The sequence below is a fragment of the Notothenia coriiceps genome, unplaced genomic scaffold, assembly GCF_000735185.1.
Source record: "Notothenia coriiceps isolate Sejong01 unplaced genomic scaffold, NC01 NC01_scaffold00036401, whole genome shotgun sequence".
Lineage (NCBI taxonomy): Eukaryota > Metazoa > Chordata > Actinopteri > Perciformes > Nototheniidae > Notothenia > Notothenia coriiceps.
This window is the reverse complement of record NW_011369102.1, coordinates 212,840-229,765: the sequence shown is the minus strand read 5'-3', so window position 1 is coordinate 229,765 and position 16,926 is coordinate 212,840. Positions and strand designations below refer to the sequence as shown.

General features: G+C 39.0%; 1 protein-coding gene across 1 annotated transcript; it reads right to left on the bottom strand.

Moving 5' to 3' along the window:
* Positions 1-211: 211 nt before the first annotated feature.
* On the bottom strand, positions 212-8,299 carry hcn3 (hyperpolarization activated cyclic nucleotide-gated potassium channel 3). Its single transcript, XM_010792431.1, has 7 exons — positions 7,812-8,299; positions 3,237-3,666; positions 2,979-3,140; positions 2,219-2,437; positions 1,558-1,704; positions 1,194-1,434; positions 212-730 (listed from the first exon to the last, which is right to left on the bottom strand). The coding sequence occupies exons 1-7, from the start codon at positions 8,297-8,299 to the stop codon at positions 492-494; spliced, it is 1,926 nt and encodes a 641-aa protein (XP_010790733.1). The 3' UTR covers positions 212-491.
* Positions 8,300-16,926: the final 8,627 nt, after the last annotated feature.

Below are 16,926 nucleotides of genomic sequence, written 5' to 3'. Positions count from 1 at the left end.
TGCAGTCTTAGAAAGCATACAGGCAAATGAAAAGCAGTATTAACATTAGTCAAAGTCAATGTTGTGGCTTGCCATTCGGGGAAAAGCATTTAAATCACCCCAAAAATTAATTGTTTTTTATTTCTATTTCTATTTTGAGATGTTTATATTTTAGAATAGTTTATTTCTACTCTTTTAATTTGTTATTACGTGCAATGCCTTTTATTTTATGCTGCTGCAACAAAGAAAAATTCCCAAATTGGGATTAATAAAGTACATCTTATCTTATCTTAAATTATGATTTCAGCTAACGACTTAAGATCCAATAAACAAATTGAAATCATCTGAAGGAGCAACAGTTTCATCAAAGTGCAGCATTAATGTGTTAATAAATAAAAACAAGAGTCTCTGTCAGTCAGCATTAATGAAATAGCAAATGTTACAATGTACATCAAAGATTTCTTTGTATCGTGGTCAAGTTCAGTCAAAGCGAGACAAATATCCTCCACATTTCAGGCAGGAGTTTCTCTCTCTTGGTACTGAGTAAGTAATTCATCTGAAGGTGGCTCAACACCGAGTTTGCGAGCCACTCGGTCCAGGCGGTCCACAGCCACGCTCTCAAACGCCCTCCTCATCAGAGGATGCTCCTCCAGGACTTCGTTGAAACTGTCCACACTCAGCGAGTAAAGGCGACAGTATGTTTCCGCCTTCACAGTGGCTGTGCGTCGTCCTTGGGTCAGAAGGCAGATCTCTGAAACAAGAAATAGGTTTTACCTTTAAAGCATAGTTTGATGTTTGGAAAAGAGTCTTTTCATTTAACTATCCTCAAAAAAGAATAATATTCATTTTACAATAAAGTAGCCAATTAGTGTAGTTGGATTGTTTACCGGATTCTTCACTGCTCAAAAATAGCTTGAATGACTAATGGTTCATCAAAAAAGTTATTATTTTTCTGTGTATAAATCAATCAATTAATCTACTAATTCTTTCAGCTCTAAATCAATGTATGTCTTAGTTCTTACATAATTACTTATATTGTTAAAAGGTAGAAGTTGGGCAGGTTTCATAGTGATATATACTGTATTAGTTGAATGATTTACCCTATTTACCTGTAGTTTGTCCCGTTAACAACGGAGAGCAGCAACACGGTACCACATTCAAAGAGCCTCCTATTGATTGGCACAGCTTTGGGAACAGATTTATAAATGATTTACCTCCAAAATATGCTCCATCGTTGAGCGTAATCTCCCTACTGCCACGTGGTATGACAGTGACGCTGCCGTGCTGGATGAAGTACATTTTACGACCCAGCGTTCCTTCTCTTATGATCAAGTCTGCAGGTTGGAAGACTTCGAAACGCAGCTTGGTCAGGATCACTGTCACAAAATGAGGGTCAGTGTTGGCGAACAGTGGCATGTTGGCTACAAGCCCGCGGCAGTTATAGCTGACAATCTCCTGCATGGTGGAGAGAAAGAGAAGACATTGAGATAAGTGGTACTGAGACATTTAGGAAGGAAATAGGAATAGAAAGATGGCAAGAAACCGGAAATCTACTTAAAGTATTCATGAAGCACACACCTCCTTCAGCGGATCACTGAGCTCTCCAAAGATACTGTTCTCATCGAACATCTTGCCTTGGAATCGCTGCTCGTAATAATCATGGATCCTCTGTCTTACGTCCGCGGGCAGTTTATGGAAGGACATGTACTGCTCCACCTGCTTATACTGGAAACATTTGCACAAACACACAGAGGTTTGACCTTCATCACGGGACAATTGAAATTCAACAGAGCTGATGTCAGATGTCACATTTCGTCACATTTTGTACCATGTGTTTTTGGAATTAGGATAATCGTTATGCCTCCATTCTATTCATTTTGCAGTTTTTTACCAATTTGAAGTGGATTATAAACTCATTTGTAATGGGTATTAGCGACAGTTATCCACAACAATGGTTCGTCCCTCATCTGTGAAGCTTTATCCTGTGAAAATCCCCAGTAAAGGATCACAGGGAAGCCACACAATTCATTAGATAATACACATATTCTCTAGGCACTACTGGAGAGTTTCCATGAATCAAATACAAGCAAGACAGCAACCTTATAATACAAAACATGACTGTGAAATTAAACCTCAAAGTCATGATCACATTATCCTCTATCTGAAGCTCCTGGGACATATTGTGCACAAATCAAAATGTGTTTAGCTAATCATATCCTTTCAGAGCAGAAGTGATTACCTTCTCTTGGTATTGGCGATGTGATGCATCCAATGACTGGACCAGGGTAGTTGCATGACCCAGGAACATGGCGTAGCAGGTGGCCCCCACCACCATGCTGATCATGGTGAGCCAAACGTCAGTCAAGCCTTCTGGGGCGTGCGCCCCGTATCCTATACACAGCATGTGACTCATGGCCATAAACAGGGCATAGGAGTATTGTAGGTGCCATGTAGAATTCTGCAAAAGAAAACAAGAGGAAAGAAGTACAGTCATATTTTTACGAGAACATTTATTTGGCTAAAACCATAATTAAAATAGGTAACGAGAGGCCAAAGTATGCAGCTTAAGTAAGAGCATTTTACAGATAACCTTTCCTTGGAATAATGTTATTTTGTGTTAAATATATGGATATTAAACACAGTTGATGCATTTGTTCATTCACTTTCCTGCCGAGAGTTACCCACTGTGCGTGAAATGCACTGTGCAACAACCAGTAGCTTAGCACCAGACAAAAGAGCTAGGTCTGACCATGTCAAAAGGAGAATAAAGGAATTTAAGGTGAGCCTTAAATGGGTATGCATGCCATGTAAAGAAAGATTCCCTGGTTCAACCCCCAAAATTCAGTTTGTTTGTCAAACAGTATAAAGAAAAAGTCTTTATTGGATGTAAATGAAACTGTTATTTCCCCAAAATTAGGAAAATCTTTGAAAATAGCTTTCCAGGTTTAAAGATATCATAAAGTATGCATGTGAGTATGTTTAAATGAGGATGTACTCACCACCATGTCATTCTTGGATACCCAGCAGTCTGGGGGGAAGTCTTGCAGCATCGGCACCATGAAGGTCAGGCAGCCATCCCAGTGGCACAACAGCAGCATCATGCCTATCAAGTTGACTATTCGCACCGCAGCACTGGCCAGGTCATAAGTCATGTGGAAAATCTGAGAGGGAAAAATTGGTGAAGAGAAAAACTGTTAATTAATAACATGTACGGTTATTTATGTCATTGTGTGGTGTGTCTGACATCCTTCCTTTACCTCCTCCCACTGGTGAATGTAGCGGATGAGGCGAGACAGTCTGAGGAGACGCAGCAGACTGAGGATCTTGGTGAAGCGCACAATGCGGAGGGCGCGGGCGGTGCGGTACACATCAGACGACTCCTGCAGGGACTCCAGGTCAACAACAAGGAATATGTAGTCAACAGGGATGGAGGAGATGAAGTCCACCATGAACCAGGTGCGCAGGTAATGAATGCGGATCTCTTTGGGGTCCAGGGTGATGTGACTGTCCTCTACCGGGATGCCCGTACGGAAATTGAAAACCAGGTCCATGAGGAAGAGAGTGTCAGACAGGACATTGAAGGTGATCCAGGGCATGGTGTTCTGGTCTTCAAAGAAGGTGATTCCCCACGGCAAGATGACCAGATTGCTCATCATCAACAGCAGCATCACGAGGTCCCAGTAAAACCTGCACAGTACAGGAGTGGTGAAACGTTGAGGTTGTGCAGATGTAAAACTGTGAGTAGATCCAGTGTCCATAATCATCTGTCAGCATGAGTCGCCAACTGGACTGCATGTTACACCAAAAACGTTCCAGTGCTCACCGATACATTCTTTGAAAAGTGGTCCACTGTACATTTAAATATTAACACCGCTCCATAACAATTGTTGTGTTTACAAAGGACATTACAAGTTCAGTTTTGTTCTCCTTATTTAAGCAATTAATACAATCAATCAATCAATCAATCAATCAATCAATCAATCAATCAATGTTTATTTATATAACCCAATATCACAAATGTTACATTTGTCTCAGTGGACTTCACAGTTTGTACAGAATATCAGTATGACAATAATGAATCAAGTTCACACTCAATGTAGTTACTAAGAAATTCTACTCATAACAAGACTGCAGTTTCTACTGTATATAAATGAGGATGAGAGCATGTGTATGGCTGTAAATAGATTTTGGATATATACGAAGACATACACTCATAAGAACACAGATGATGTTGTTCTTAAAAGGATAATGCTAAAAAAATATATCACACATTTATAAAACAAACAATATAAAAATCAATGTTTCTCTATTGCAGGTTAACATAAATAGTTATTACATAATGTACAATATATACAAAGTCTAACAAACTAAAAACTTGCTGAAAGCCCTGTTGACACAGGACCAAATCTTACTGGCTCATTTGTGTTTCAAATGAATGAATCCCAGTAATAATGTTAGGTTCATGCTTTTGGGCAGGGACCTTCGCTGAGGGTAAAGGCCTTTCACCCTGCAGGCAGCATGAGGCTTATGGTGAAATCTGTTCACATAATGAGTGAATTAATTGTTGTGGAGTCTGTTGATCACGCAGACTATGTTTGTTTTACTGCAGCTCTTGACGTGTGTCTTTATATCAAACCATAAATTCACTAGATAAAGACACACCAGTTACTAAAGTGTGTTCAAACACATGCATTTCAGAAGTGAATGTTAGCAGGGTGTGAGCATTTGCTCCGAGAGATATTTTCCGTTTAAAAAAAACGGTTAAAAAATAATATCTGACTCTAAAAGTTTCAGGATTTCAATCTAAAGAAATGTATAATTTTTTGGAAATATGCTTACTTTCTTAAAAAGAGTTAGAGAAGCGGATAAGTACACTGTCAGCTAGAGAGATTTAAGATTAGTTTGGCTAGTTGCCCAGTAGCCCTAACTCCCTAAATCACACGTTATTTTTTAAGGCCTAGATGGTCATGATCCTGCTCTGCTTAATGAATTTGTTACAAAACACCAGCACACCAGTAGAGTCACACATAGCAGAACTATTGAACTGTCTAACAACTCACTGAAAATGCACAATGAAGGTTTTTTTATAGGTCTTACATCTACTATGTGGATGTACATTTGGGTATGTTCTCATGGACATATAATTAGGTTTTCCATTTTGGCTTTTGTTTTCTAGTTTCTACTATTTTTACCAGTGGACAGGTATTCTTAACTACTACAATGTCTAAACACAGTGTATATGGTCCCTGTGAAGATGCATATTCCAATGCTACTGTAGTGTTCATATCAAATAGAATAACATGTTGCTGTTGCAATCAAATATACAATATTTAAACGCTGAGCTTCAGTGTTAGTTGGTGCTACTTAGCAAAAATGTATTTGCTGTTTTCCCGTCATTCCAGTTCTATTGAAGCTTTTCCCTGAAGTTAAAGAACTTAAAATGGCTATCATGTCACCTAGAGCCCAATCAGGAGGATTGCTATGTATCGAGGGAATGACCCACTTCAGAGTTACCCTAAGTCTCATCAGAAGCTCCTGCTGCAGGAGGAACCCCAGCTCATCAAAAATGAATGGTGTTTATCTCATCGAGCTCAACATGAGGACAATGAAGAGAACGTCACTGCTACTGGAAATGTCCGTCACAGTCTACTGCTTTCAGGATTTGGAAGCCCAGATGTCTTCGCTGCACATTGCTGCACTCATCACTGTCTGCTACATGTCATACAAGCCACATTTTCCTTTTAGTGTCCAGTGTCTTGTTAAACACAAACAGTACACGGTGTAGGTTTCCTTACAGAGTGTTTCCATCAAGTGTCAATCACTTTGTTCTTTCATTACAGAGGCACTGTAACAGAATATGAAACAGTGTATTTTTGATCTACGGAAGACTTTAAGGGCCAAAGATAAGGGGGAAAAATGACTCACTGTAAGAATGAGTGAATCAGAGGAGACCGATTTTCTTAATTTATGTGTTCATTTTTCATGTTGAGAATAAATTGACATTTCTAGATTTAAGTCGAGTCTGAGAATAAACCAAAGCACACAAAACTAGGACTACTATTTGAATATAATAAGACAGTTTAACTTAATTATTTTTGTATTTCAACTTTATTCTTATCCATAGTATTGGGCAAATAAAATATAAAAGCTCCACATCTTTTAGGCCTTTATACTTTTAGGTATTGGTAATATGTACCCTGTAAAAAAAAAAGAACATCTTCTTGAGCCAGTCAAAGTAGAGAAACAGGAACTTATAGGTGATTTCCTCGTTCTCATTCACGTTTATCCCTTCATCAATTTCTCGCGTCCGTGTCCTCAGTGTCTACACGCTGGTTTACATGACTACTTATCACGTCCTCTCATGTTGCAGCAGATTAGTGTTTGCTTAAGTATGAGTGAGAAGCGGAGTTAATTCTGCTGAATTAAAACCTTTTAGACTTTTCAGCTATTAATAACAGCAGGAGTAGAGCAGAAAATAGGAGTGTGGTTTTACAGCATTTTATGTTGAATCTAAATCCAGGATTGAATCTGTTTAGGAAGAATAAAAGATCTGACGAGAGGCCTAGGGATGAAAGCTAGTTCCATATAATGCAATCCTAACACCCTCCTTTGTATTTCAGTGATTGACCTTGGTTGGCCCCCTTTCTTGTCTCATTCTATAGCTGAGCACCAAAATGTGCTATGAGAACTCATTCATTTGAAAGTGTAAATTGAAACATAAGGTTTAAGGAGAGCAGGCCTTTGGTAATCCCCCCTTCAGCTGTCTGTGTATTATTGCATAATAGAGCAAGATTGGAATTATAGGGATTCTTATGGGCAATAATCCCTCTGCACGGGTTTATCCTCTCTGTCTGGCACAGGCCTGATGTTTTAAAATGTTGTTTAAATTTGACAGTGACTATTATAATTGCCCCCACACACAGATTGCTTGGAGCATGGCTTCTATAATGACACTTTCCCAAAATATTATCTGATAAATCCTTGAGAAGTGAGGCCGGAATACGGCCTCGATTGGATGCTTTTCAAATGAAACCCAAAATATCACTTGGATTGACTGGATCAATGAATTTAGTTCTCCCTCCTGCTTGGTAAACAGGGAGAAAGGGAGTTACCAGTGGCACCATTAATCCAGATGATCTTGCCCCATATACTGTATCGCTAATCAAATCCCTTCATCGCCTTATCATGTACTATGGACCGTCAGCTGCGGGCTGCCCTTGGAAAAATTAGATCTAAACACAATCGCTGGCTTTTCAGATGAAACAAGGGAAATATGTAAAAAATATATGACAAATTGGAGAATCCTGTCTACTGACAAGTGCATAAAATTGAGTTTCTGTCAATTTGTAAGTGGCAATATCTATTTTAGATTTTAACTCATTATTATGATGTTATCTTGATTGAATAAAAATACCACCTGCGTTTGGCTTGTTTTACTATAATCCTCACTTTCACCATGCAAATCTATTTACAATTTCTCAAGGGAAATTGAAGGGTCGATTGACAGCACGTAAGAAATGTGTCAATCATTGCACAACAAAAACAAGAAGAGTATAGTTATTGTCGGTTCCATGTATCAGTAGATATACCAAGTTACCAAAGAGTATCCAAATGCAGTGTGTCCTGTCTTTATTGTCACTAGTGGCCACGCTCTGAGCAAAACGCAAGTTGTTTTGTGTCATAAACAATGATATAATATTACTTGGAAACACTGAGGAGCGGGAAGTTGAAAAGCTGTCTGTTTCCACTTTAATGAAAAACTTATGTAGACAAACTTTCCCACACACAGCATTGAAATTAGGGAGTGACTGTGAAGAAAACCTCATGTTTACCTGAAGTCACTGTAGGGATGGATGATCCACACTCCGAAGCTCCTGACCCTTGCCTGCTCAGCTGCAACACCCTTGTGGCTGCCGAACATGCGCAGGGAGAACTTGTTGACCCCGGGCTGCAGCATTGACCCAAACTGCTTCTGGAAATAGTTGGACTCGTCTTCTGCGGGCCCAACATCCTCGCCTTCTTTGCCCTCCTCGCCCTCCTCGCCCTCCCTGCCCTCCTCCTTGGTTTCCAGCAGGCCTTCTGGATCTGCTGTGTAGTCGTCATTGTGAGTCTGAACCAAGGAGAAGAGCGTCTTGGTCACATCCGCCTTCTTCTCTGACTTCGAGGAGGGGGTACCAGGAGGGCTCGCCCTCTGGGAGCCACTTCTCCATCTCGAGAAGCGGATGCTGCCCCAGCTGCGGTACCTGGGGTTCTCAGGTATGTGAGATGGACTCTCACCAATGTTTCTTTGGTCATCTGTACTCCTGGAGAGGCTTGTCATTTTCATTAACCCTCCACTGAACTTTTAAAAAGGCTAAGCTTGCTCTGCTGTTGATTTGGCTTGTCCTGATTTTAACTTTCTGTTAAATGTAACTGCGGCCGCTCATTTATCAGATTTTTTTCACTTCTTCATTATGAAAATAGCTATCCTTAAAACACTTTCAAGCAGATTGTAAAAAATGAAATTCCGTGCAACTAGTTGAAAAAACAAAACAAAAGCAGTGTCACCAAATGAACCTAAAAAAAACACAATTAAGTAAAGGGATGTCACTTTCAGAACTCTGTAGAGTTACTACCACAACTATTTTGTCTCAAAATCATGTATAACAGAAACAGTGACTTTCCCATCCCGAGTTTCACATAATATATCCATAAAAAGTTACAGCGTAAAAAAAGTACTTTCCTGTCCTGGATAGGGCCTCCTCCACGTAGAGAATGAAAACTTGGTCCGCAGATGTATTTCGTCTCCCTTTGTATGACCATCAGAGGACGGACGCAAATTGACAGACAGGGCTCAGTAGCCTCAATAATCGGCTTGTTGGTATAACCGCGTCCACTCACCTCACTCCTCCTCCCCCCTCCGGTAGAAGAGCCCTCCCTCCTCGGGAAGAGTCCCGGGTGGTGATGCAGCTGCAGGTCCGGTTGCGCAGCGCTATCATTACCGGAAACACGGTTCCTCTTTGAAAACCACTGTGCTGTGCATGCGAGAAGTGTATTGTCAGGCTAGCTATTCCTCTGATACACTGACTGTTATTCATAGTTTTTCCAAAGATTTTTTCCAACAACCATCTTGAAAGCGTACACTTTTAAATGATGTGCTATTAAAAAATACTACCTTAGTGTTAAAAGTCCGTATTCTATTTTTTAGACCCATGTTAAAGACACTGTATGACTGACTACTGTACAAACTAAAATAACTACTTTAAAGTGTCACATTTAAAATGTACCTATTTATTTGGATTTGATGGAGATAATGTGAAATGGGGAACCCTCATAAATCTGAAGCTTGAGAATAAGGCTCAGACACCAAGCAGATTATGTAAAAAAATTGTCTATGTTTACATTTAAGCTACAAATGATTGACTGCACATAGAACTGCACATTTAAAAGACTTAATTGAAAAGTTTATTTGAGACTTCATGCACCTTTGTGTCGTGAACCCAATTATGATCTCCAAAGGTTCGCAGGGCCCTCTTGATTTTTGTGGGGTAACACAACTTTTTTATTTGCAGTTGGCAGTATTTCACAGGATGAGGGCACAGAAAAGACCCGTAACTTACGTATCTATTATTTCAAATGATTGAAATTTGACAAATGATTGTGTTAAAATGTTCTACACATAACAGGAAAACTCATCTCTTTTGCAATATTCAAAGGAGATTAGCATCTCAAAATTACATTACATTTGCACAACCTTTCTGCAGATTGCTTTCAGTGTTTGGGGTAATTGTTATGTTCACCGGATACTTAATAGTAAATACACACTTGTAAACATGCACGGAGCAGCCCACAGCATCCTGTCTGTGAACAGGTCAATTTTCCCTTCAGACCCCCTGTGTTAGATCACATTTCACCTTTGTTGGTCCATACAAGCTCTTAAGTGGCTGGTATCCTCAGGTATATCACATTTACACCTGTACCTCCTAACAAGAACAGTTGAGAAGCTGCAGGCCCAATTACTGTCAGTCACAATCACTTCAGGAGCTTCAAGTGCAGCATTTTGTAAATCAAGTCAAAATTGATGAGTAAGTAGTTCTTAAAAAATGTTCAGTAGGGCTAATTATGTGATGACATAACATTACAAATATAGGATGATTGAAATCAAGATGGGTAGGGACAGTATGATTCCTATCCAATTTACATTCCACTTATAGGGCCTAAAGCCGGTTCACATTAAACATAGCCTGGATCTTTTCAACTGTAACTAAAGCTCAGTAATGACGTACCTGCGCATTGAACAAATTTGGGACATGTAAAGACGCTATATTCCCCTGATGTGTTATTTCAAAGCATGGTCAAAAATATCATACCTTGATGTTTGCATGTCTATATATATGTTAACCTCAATGTTTTTGTGATGGATGCTTCATTTAGATGAAAAATGCTGAATTCCAACAGAGCTTAATGCTTTGTCCTATCATAGACACGGCAATATATGAACCTGTAAGATGAAGAGAAATTACATTGAAGGGACAGACAAAAAGCCTAATAATTTAATATAAGTATCTATATGTCAACCAGAACTTAGAAGAACTATACAAACAGTAACATGAGCCATAATAATTCATTATCAATTTAGTATATTGATAAACTNAAAGCGACTGCTGTGCTTTTAGTCCTCTTTTCAGTTCATCAATTATTTTGGTTCTTAATGCGCTGTTGAGTGGATATGAGTATTTGAATTTACCATGGGTGCTCGCATGATGGCGCTCCAGGTTGCCCCGTTTCGCCAAGGCTACCGCCTGTTGGCATATGAGGCATATAGTCTTCTCTTTCGCTGATGTGAAAAGAAATTCATGCTCCCATTCCGGGTGGAAATAATACGTTTTTGATTTCTTTTTCGCCGGACCCTCAGCCATATCGATGTTGGTTAAATATTAGCAGAGCTGGTACAGTTTAAGTTACTCCTCAAGATGACCGTTAAGATACGATTGTTAACCCCACCCACAATTGCATGGAGCAATTCATAGGTACGTCAACATTTCTAATAACCAATTGGAGTTTGTAAAATTACCTGTGCGTGATTCAAATCAACAAACCAGAGCTAGGTCTAAAAAGATTGTTTAAACAACCAACCAACCAGAGCATGAACATTTTCTTTTTTTTTCGAAAATATTTTTTTTCGAAAATATATATATTTTTTTAAATGCTAGGGATCGACAGTGAAGGCTTTGAAGATCGACCAATCGATCGCGATCGACCTGTTGGTTACCCCTGATATAGAGTGTACCTGGTTCGGCACACCTGTTTATCACTCTCTTTGTTTTCACTTTTTCTGCATCACACAGACCAAACTGCATCAATGAAGATCTGAATTTTAATGTTTTTTTGCATCCTGTTGTCCATGGCACTGTCAGTGTTAATCCAGGTCCAACAACAACTGATAATCACGATGAACAATAAGAATGAAACGTTTACAAAGACATTCAAGAAACTTAATAAACAACTTTCAAATGTAGAACAAGAAGAGACAAAGGATCTTGAGGCTCAACTTGTTCCAGATGTGGATAAGCAGAAACAAGAACTTGACGCCTGTCGAGCTGAAAAGGTGAATAGTTGTTGTTGTTGTTGTTGTGTTTTTGGTGTTTGCGTCAGCAGCTTCATTTATTATATGAAAAAGTGAACCATGTAGCCTTTAGAACACATTTGAAAAAGCAATTATTATACACCAAGTGCTTAGTGAACACTCTGTTTGTTTATAACTTGTTTGTAATTATGTTCCTCACTCTTCATTTTGTATCTTGTCTTACTCTGTAAAGCACTTTGGGCTGCATCTTGCATGAAAGGTGCTATATAAATAAAGTGTGTTTTCTTATGGCCTATGCTTTCTTCAAATAACTCAGGCGAAATAATCCAATATTTCACAGAAAAAAGCTTTTAAAAACAAATGAAATTCCCTATTCATCATTTCCCAACCCTTTCTCTTGTGACCTTGTAAACATAGCTGCACCTCAGATTGTAACATGCATTACCATCTATCAATGGAATATGGAATAATATATCACTCACATGAACCGTAATACTTTAATTTTTAGGTAGGATTTTAAAAACAGGACTTGTACTTGTTATTGAGGTTTTTTTCCAGTGTTGCGCTGAAACCTTTTTTATCTGAGTATTCTTCCATACCTGCCTGTTTTCCACCTGCCGCCTACACGACGTACAGCTTTGATGTTATTGTAGGGTTTACAAACCCACAAGTATTGAGTGTTTACTGACTTTCTCCCACACTATTGTAGAAAACAAAAGCTGATGAGCTTGCGAGCATCAAGCAGAAACACGCAGAGATTGCAGGTATAACACAACTCATGATATTTGGTCAGCTGCTATTGCCATCATGTGGTGAAATACAAGAATTACTGTTAAGGATTGAATTTGTCCTTCTTTTTTGTCACTTAGCAAATTTAAAATCAGAGTCTGATGCCCGGGAGCAAAGATTCAAAGCCTGAAATCACACATTTCGGGGTACAGGCCAATATGTGATCATGTCAAGAATGTCCCATTGGCTGTGTAAGTCACAAGTACTGTATACTGTCAATTAAACATGTGTAAGACTGAACAGAATGCATTAATAATCACATGCTTGTTTCTTGTAGGAAATTATGTGGCACCAAAAATAAACCTGTCGATAAAGGAGAGAAGGCATCTTGGATCTCCACAACGCCAGTAATTCACAATTGATCCAAGTGTTAGGTTTATGATGATATTAGTGTCATTCCTGTTACTGCTGTATAAAATGATAATGTGTTTTTCAGCTCAAATGTATTAAACTGCCAGTACATAGATAATACTTCTTCCAGTTGCAGAGTATAAAGAAAGAATAATTGGAGTTTATCAATATACTAAATTGATAATGAATTATTATGGCTCATGTTACTGTTTGTATAGTTCTTGTAAGTTCTGGTTGACATATAGATACTTATATTAAATTATTAGGCTTTTTGTCTGTCCCTTCAATGTAATTTCTCTTCATCTTACAGGTTCATACAGGACTGTCTCAGAAAATTAGAATATTGTGATAAAGTTCTTTATTTTCTGTAATGCAATTAAAAAAACAAAAATGTCATACATTCTGGCATAACTAANCCTTGTAAAAAGAGCTGAAAGATAATAATAATAATAATAATAATAATAATTCAAGCGTCTTTGAGTTGTGAAAAGCGCTATATAAATAAAATGCATTATTATTATTATTATTATTATTATTATTATTATCTTTCAGCTCTTTTTACAAGGCTTAGTTGAATACTCGACTCTGATTGGTCAATTTGGACATTCCAGAGGTCTGTTAATTTTCAGCTAGCAGACCGTTGCTAAGGAGAACAGACCGTTGCTAAGGAGGACCGAGGGGATAATGGGCAGTCATATCAATCCGCGTGAAAGAAGTCCAGTCAATTTAACATCACCTGGGACCCAAAAACAGTTGTATCTTCCGTCAGAAAACACCCTGGAATTATGTTTTTGAATATTTTTATTTTTATTTGTGAAGAGCAAGACACGTTGTATACATGATAGCTAATGAAAAAATAAAAAAGCGCAAGAGAAGGAAAGAGGTTAAAAGACAGGAAGTAAACACTAAGAACAGCAGAAGAAGACAGACAGGAAGTACACCAATGGGAACAGCAGAAGAAGACAGACAGGAGTTAAACACTAATGGGAACAGCAGAAGAAGACAGACAGGAAGTAGACACTAATGGGAACAGCAGAAGAAGACAGACAGGAAGTAAACACTAACAGGAACAGCAGAAGAAGACAGACAGGAAGTAAACACTAAAGGGAACAGCAGAAGAAGACGGACAGGAAGTAACAGTATGGGCTCTGGCAGTGCGGGATAATGTGCATTTTACCTGGCATAGAAAGTTACTTAGTAATTAATGCTTGCTTTTCCGTACTGATGAGTAGAAGTAATGACACTCATTGGATATTAGTGCTAACAGGTTGTCAGTAATTAGTGTATTTTCTTCTCTTGGCTGCCACTTGTTGAAAGGAAGGTGAAATGCCCCCTACTGTCACCAGAAACAAAACTGAGACCTTTACAAATCCCAAAAGACCATTCATCCAAACACCGACCAGAGATCAAACACACTTCCATCATAGCAACCTTGTAGCCAATGAAATCCAGTGGACTAAACTAACAATCCCCCCCCTCTTTGTCGTCATTCACAGCCATGCTAATCCAGAGAGCAAATCTCCATATGCCTGGACAGACCTAATTAACACCCATCGCTTATTAACACACCCAGCATTGGGCTTTTCTTCTCTAATTAGATGGCTTTTATACGAGCGACGGCACGACAATGTTCCTTGGCCTTGAACGCGTCGCAGAACATTGCAGGGTCTTTGTTTTCAACCCCCCCCCTTTCTCATCTTCCGATCAAGCACATTTATGCGAGGCCAGTGCCAGGCGATTAATCACCGAGTCATTAGCTATGCATCAATTAATCAAGATGCCCACCACGCTTTTTGATTAGCGGCTGGGCAAACTCCGGAAGAATGATTTTGTGAATATTTAACAGTTATCTGTTAAACGCTTGCCATTCTTTTCCACCCTGCAACACATCAAAAACCCAGAACCCATGTTTCCAAATTACACAATGATAAACTTCTCTTATGGTACCAGACTGATTTTAGAAACATGTTATCTTGGCTAGGTTCAGTGCAGAAGGTATTTATAAAAAGGTGGCATAGCATATTTATCTTTTTGCCTCTAATTCACCATCCTATGTATTTAGAGTATTTCATAAGCCTGTATCTGAGGCATTTGGCACAATCAGGAGTGAATTTGCCCCAAAGTGACAGCAATGTTGAAATGAATCTTTGATCCACATAAATAAACATTTATTTTGATATGTGACTGTATATGAAAAGCCAAAATGTTAAGTGTAGATGATCAGTTAGGACAAAACAAAGAAAGAAAATGGTCGCAAATATGAAAATTCAAATGTTCAACTTAAATAATCAAACAAACAACATCCAATTAACGAAACATATAAAAAGACTGAAGAAGTGCAGGATGTTAGGGTTGTTGGAGGCGTGTGGTGCAGTGGGTTGGTGTTCGGATCAGGGGGTCACAGGTTCAAACCCCACTGCAGTCAGCATGTCGTTGTGTCCCATGACACTTCACCCCAAATTGCTCCTGTGGGGATTGCCCACAGTATTGAGTGTGTAAGTCACTCTGGATAAAAGTGTCTAACATGTCATGTAATGTTGTTGCTATCTCTAAGGTTTCTTCCATCATTTCCCCGTTGATTCTGGGAGTTTTTCCCTGTTAATGCAAGAGTCTGAGGACAGGTGGTTTAATTGACTGAATGACTTGTTTCAGAGTCTTAGTAACAGAATGGGCTATAGTCAATGAAGTTGTTTTTAGCTTTGAAGTAACAAAAAGGAGGAGTTTGAAAGGCTGCAGGTACATAGCAAAGCAGGAATAACGGCTGCGATATACCAGCAGTAACACTCTCCTTCAATTGACGGTGCCTTCGAGCGGCTTTTGATCTCAACCCAATTAACACTTTCCACCTCTAATTGCTGAGACTGCAGAGTGGCCAGCAGTGTGGTTATCCTGTCCCAGAAGTGAGTGGAGTGTAACACTAAAGAACCAAATCGATTCTAATAAAGGCCCAAACAAATCCAGGGTAATGTAGACTGACACCAAAGCAAAGGAATTTCTTATAAACTTAAAAATCTATTTATTTTGACTAAATTGTCGGTCATTTGTTGTGTTTCCAGCACCATGCTTCCCCTGGAGACAACTGAATTAGAGGAGCGCTGTGCTGCAGTGCTCATTGGGGGGGAGGAAAAATAATTTCCAATCTTCCTGGGAATTCGTGGGAATGAATTGTGCAGCCAGATGCTCCGATGTCAGGTGCTCATCACAGGAGCCATGATGAAAAACAGAACAGCAATACATCGCACTTCACAGCACGTCTGCAGATGTTAAAATGTCTCGGACTACAGTTAACCACAGCTGAATGTAAATATTAGGGGTTAATGAATGAACCTGTTGAGCCACTGTCCTGCTACTCCTTTACTGATATTGTCACAGAGAGGGCAAAAGTACACACATCGCTTGTACGCAAGTTAGAAGACAGATAACTCGTGTTAAGAAATACTAAGGTAAAATGAAAGTACGACTAAACTTTCTTTACTCAGTCAACAGTAAGGAAATGTAAAAAGTACGCCCATAACGTAGCAGCTGTTTTTAAAGGTAAAACTGAACTCCGCTTTATCATTAACTAGAACAATAATGTCATTGTTAGTAGCTAATGAATGTTTGCCATGCTGAACAACGGCAACCATGAGCAACGTTTTCATTGGTCCCTTCTGTTTATAGAGAAAGACCAGGAAATGATGGAACACGGATCGTGTTCAGATCAATAGGCACGCAATTGGACATGCCTAACATAATAATGATCACGCCAACCAACACACATTCAGACTAAAAGGACCAGCCTGTTTGGAAAAAATGAGAGAAGTAGGAAGTTGTGGGTATTTGGGTTCAACATGTAAGAAGTAGAAAGTACAAGGGGTTATTTTTTTGGTTGGGTCAGCATGTAAGAAGTAGAAAAGTACAAGTACTTTGGGTTCAAAATGTAAGAAGTAGAAAGTAGCAGGTATTTGGGTTCAAAATGTACAGAAGTAGAAAAGTACAAGTCATTTGAGTTCAACATGTAAGAAGTAGAAAAAGTACAGGTATTTGGAGTTCGAGAATCAGGACAGCAAGAAAAGTTTGCACATCTTCCGGCGCAGACTGAAAAACTCATCTCTTTCGACTCCACTTCGAGCGATAGAATTACTAACAAAGCGACTTTAATAGCTAGCGGTAATAAAGGGCTGGCTTATCTAAGGCCAGTTGAGTAGCAGTTGAAATGGTTTGGCTCTATGAAAACGCTGATGCTTACGTTATATGATTCT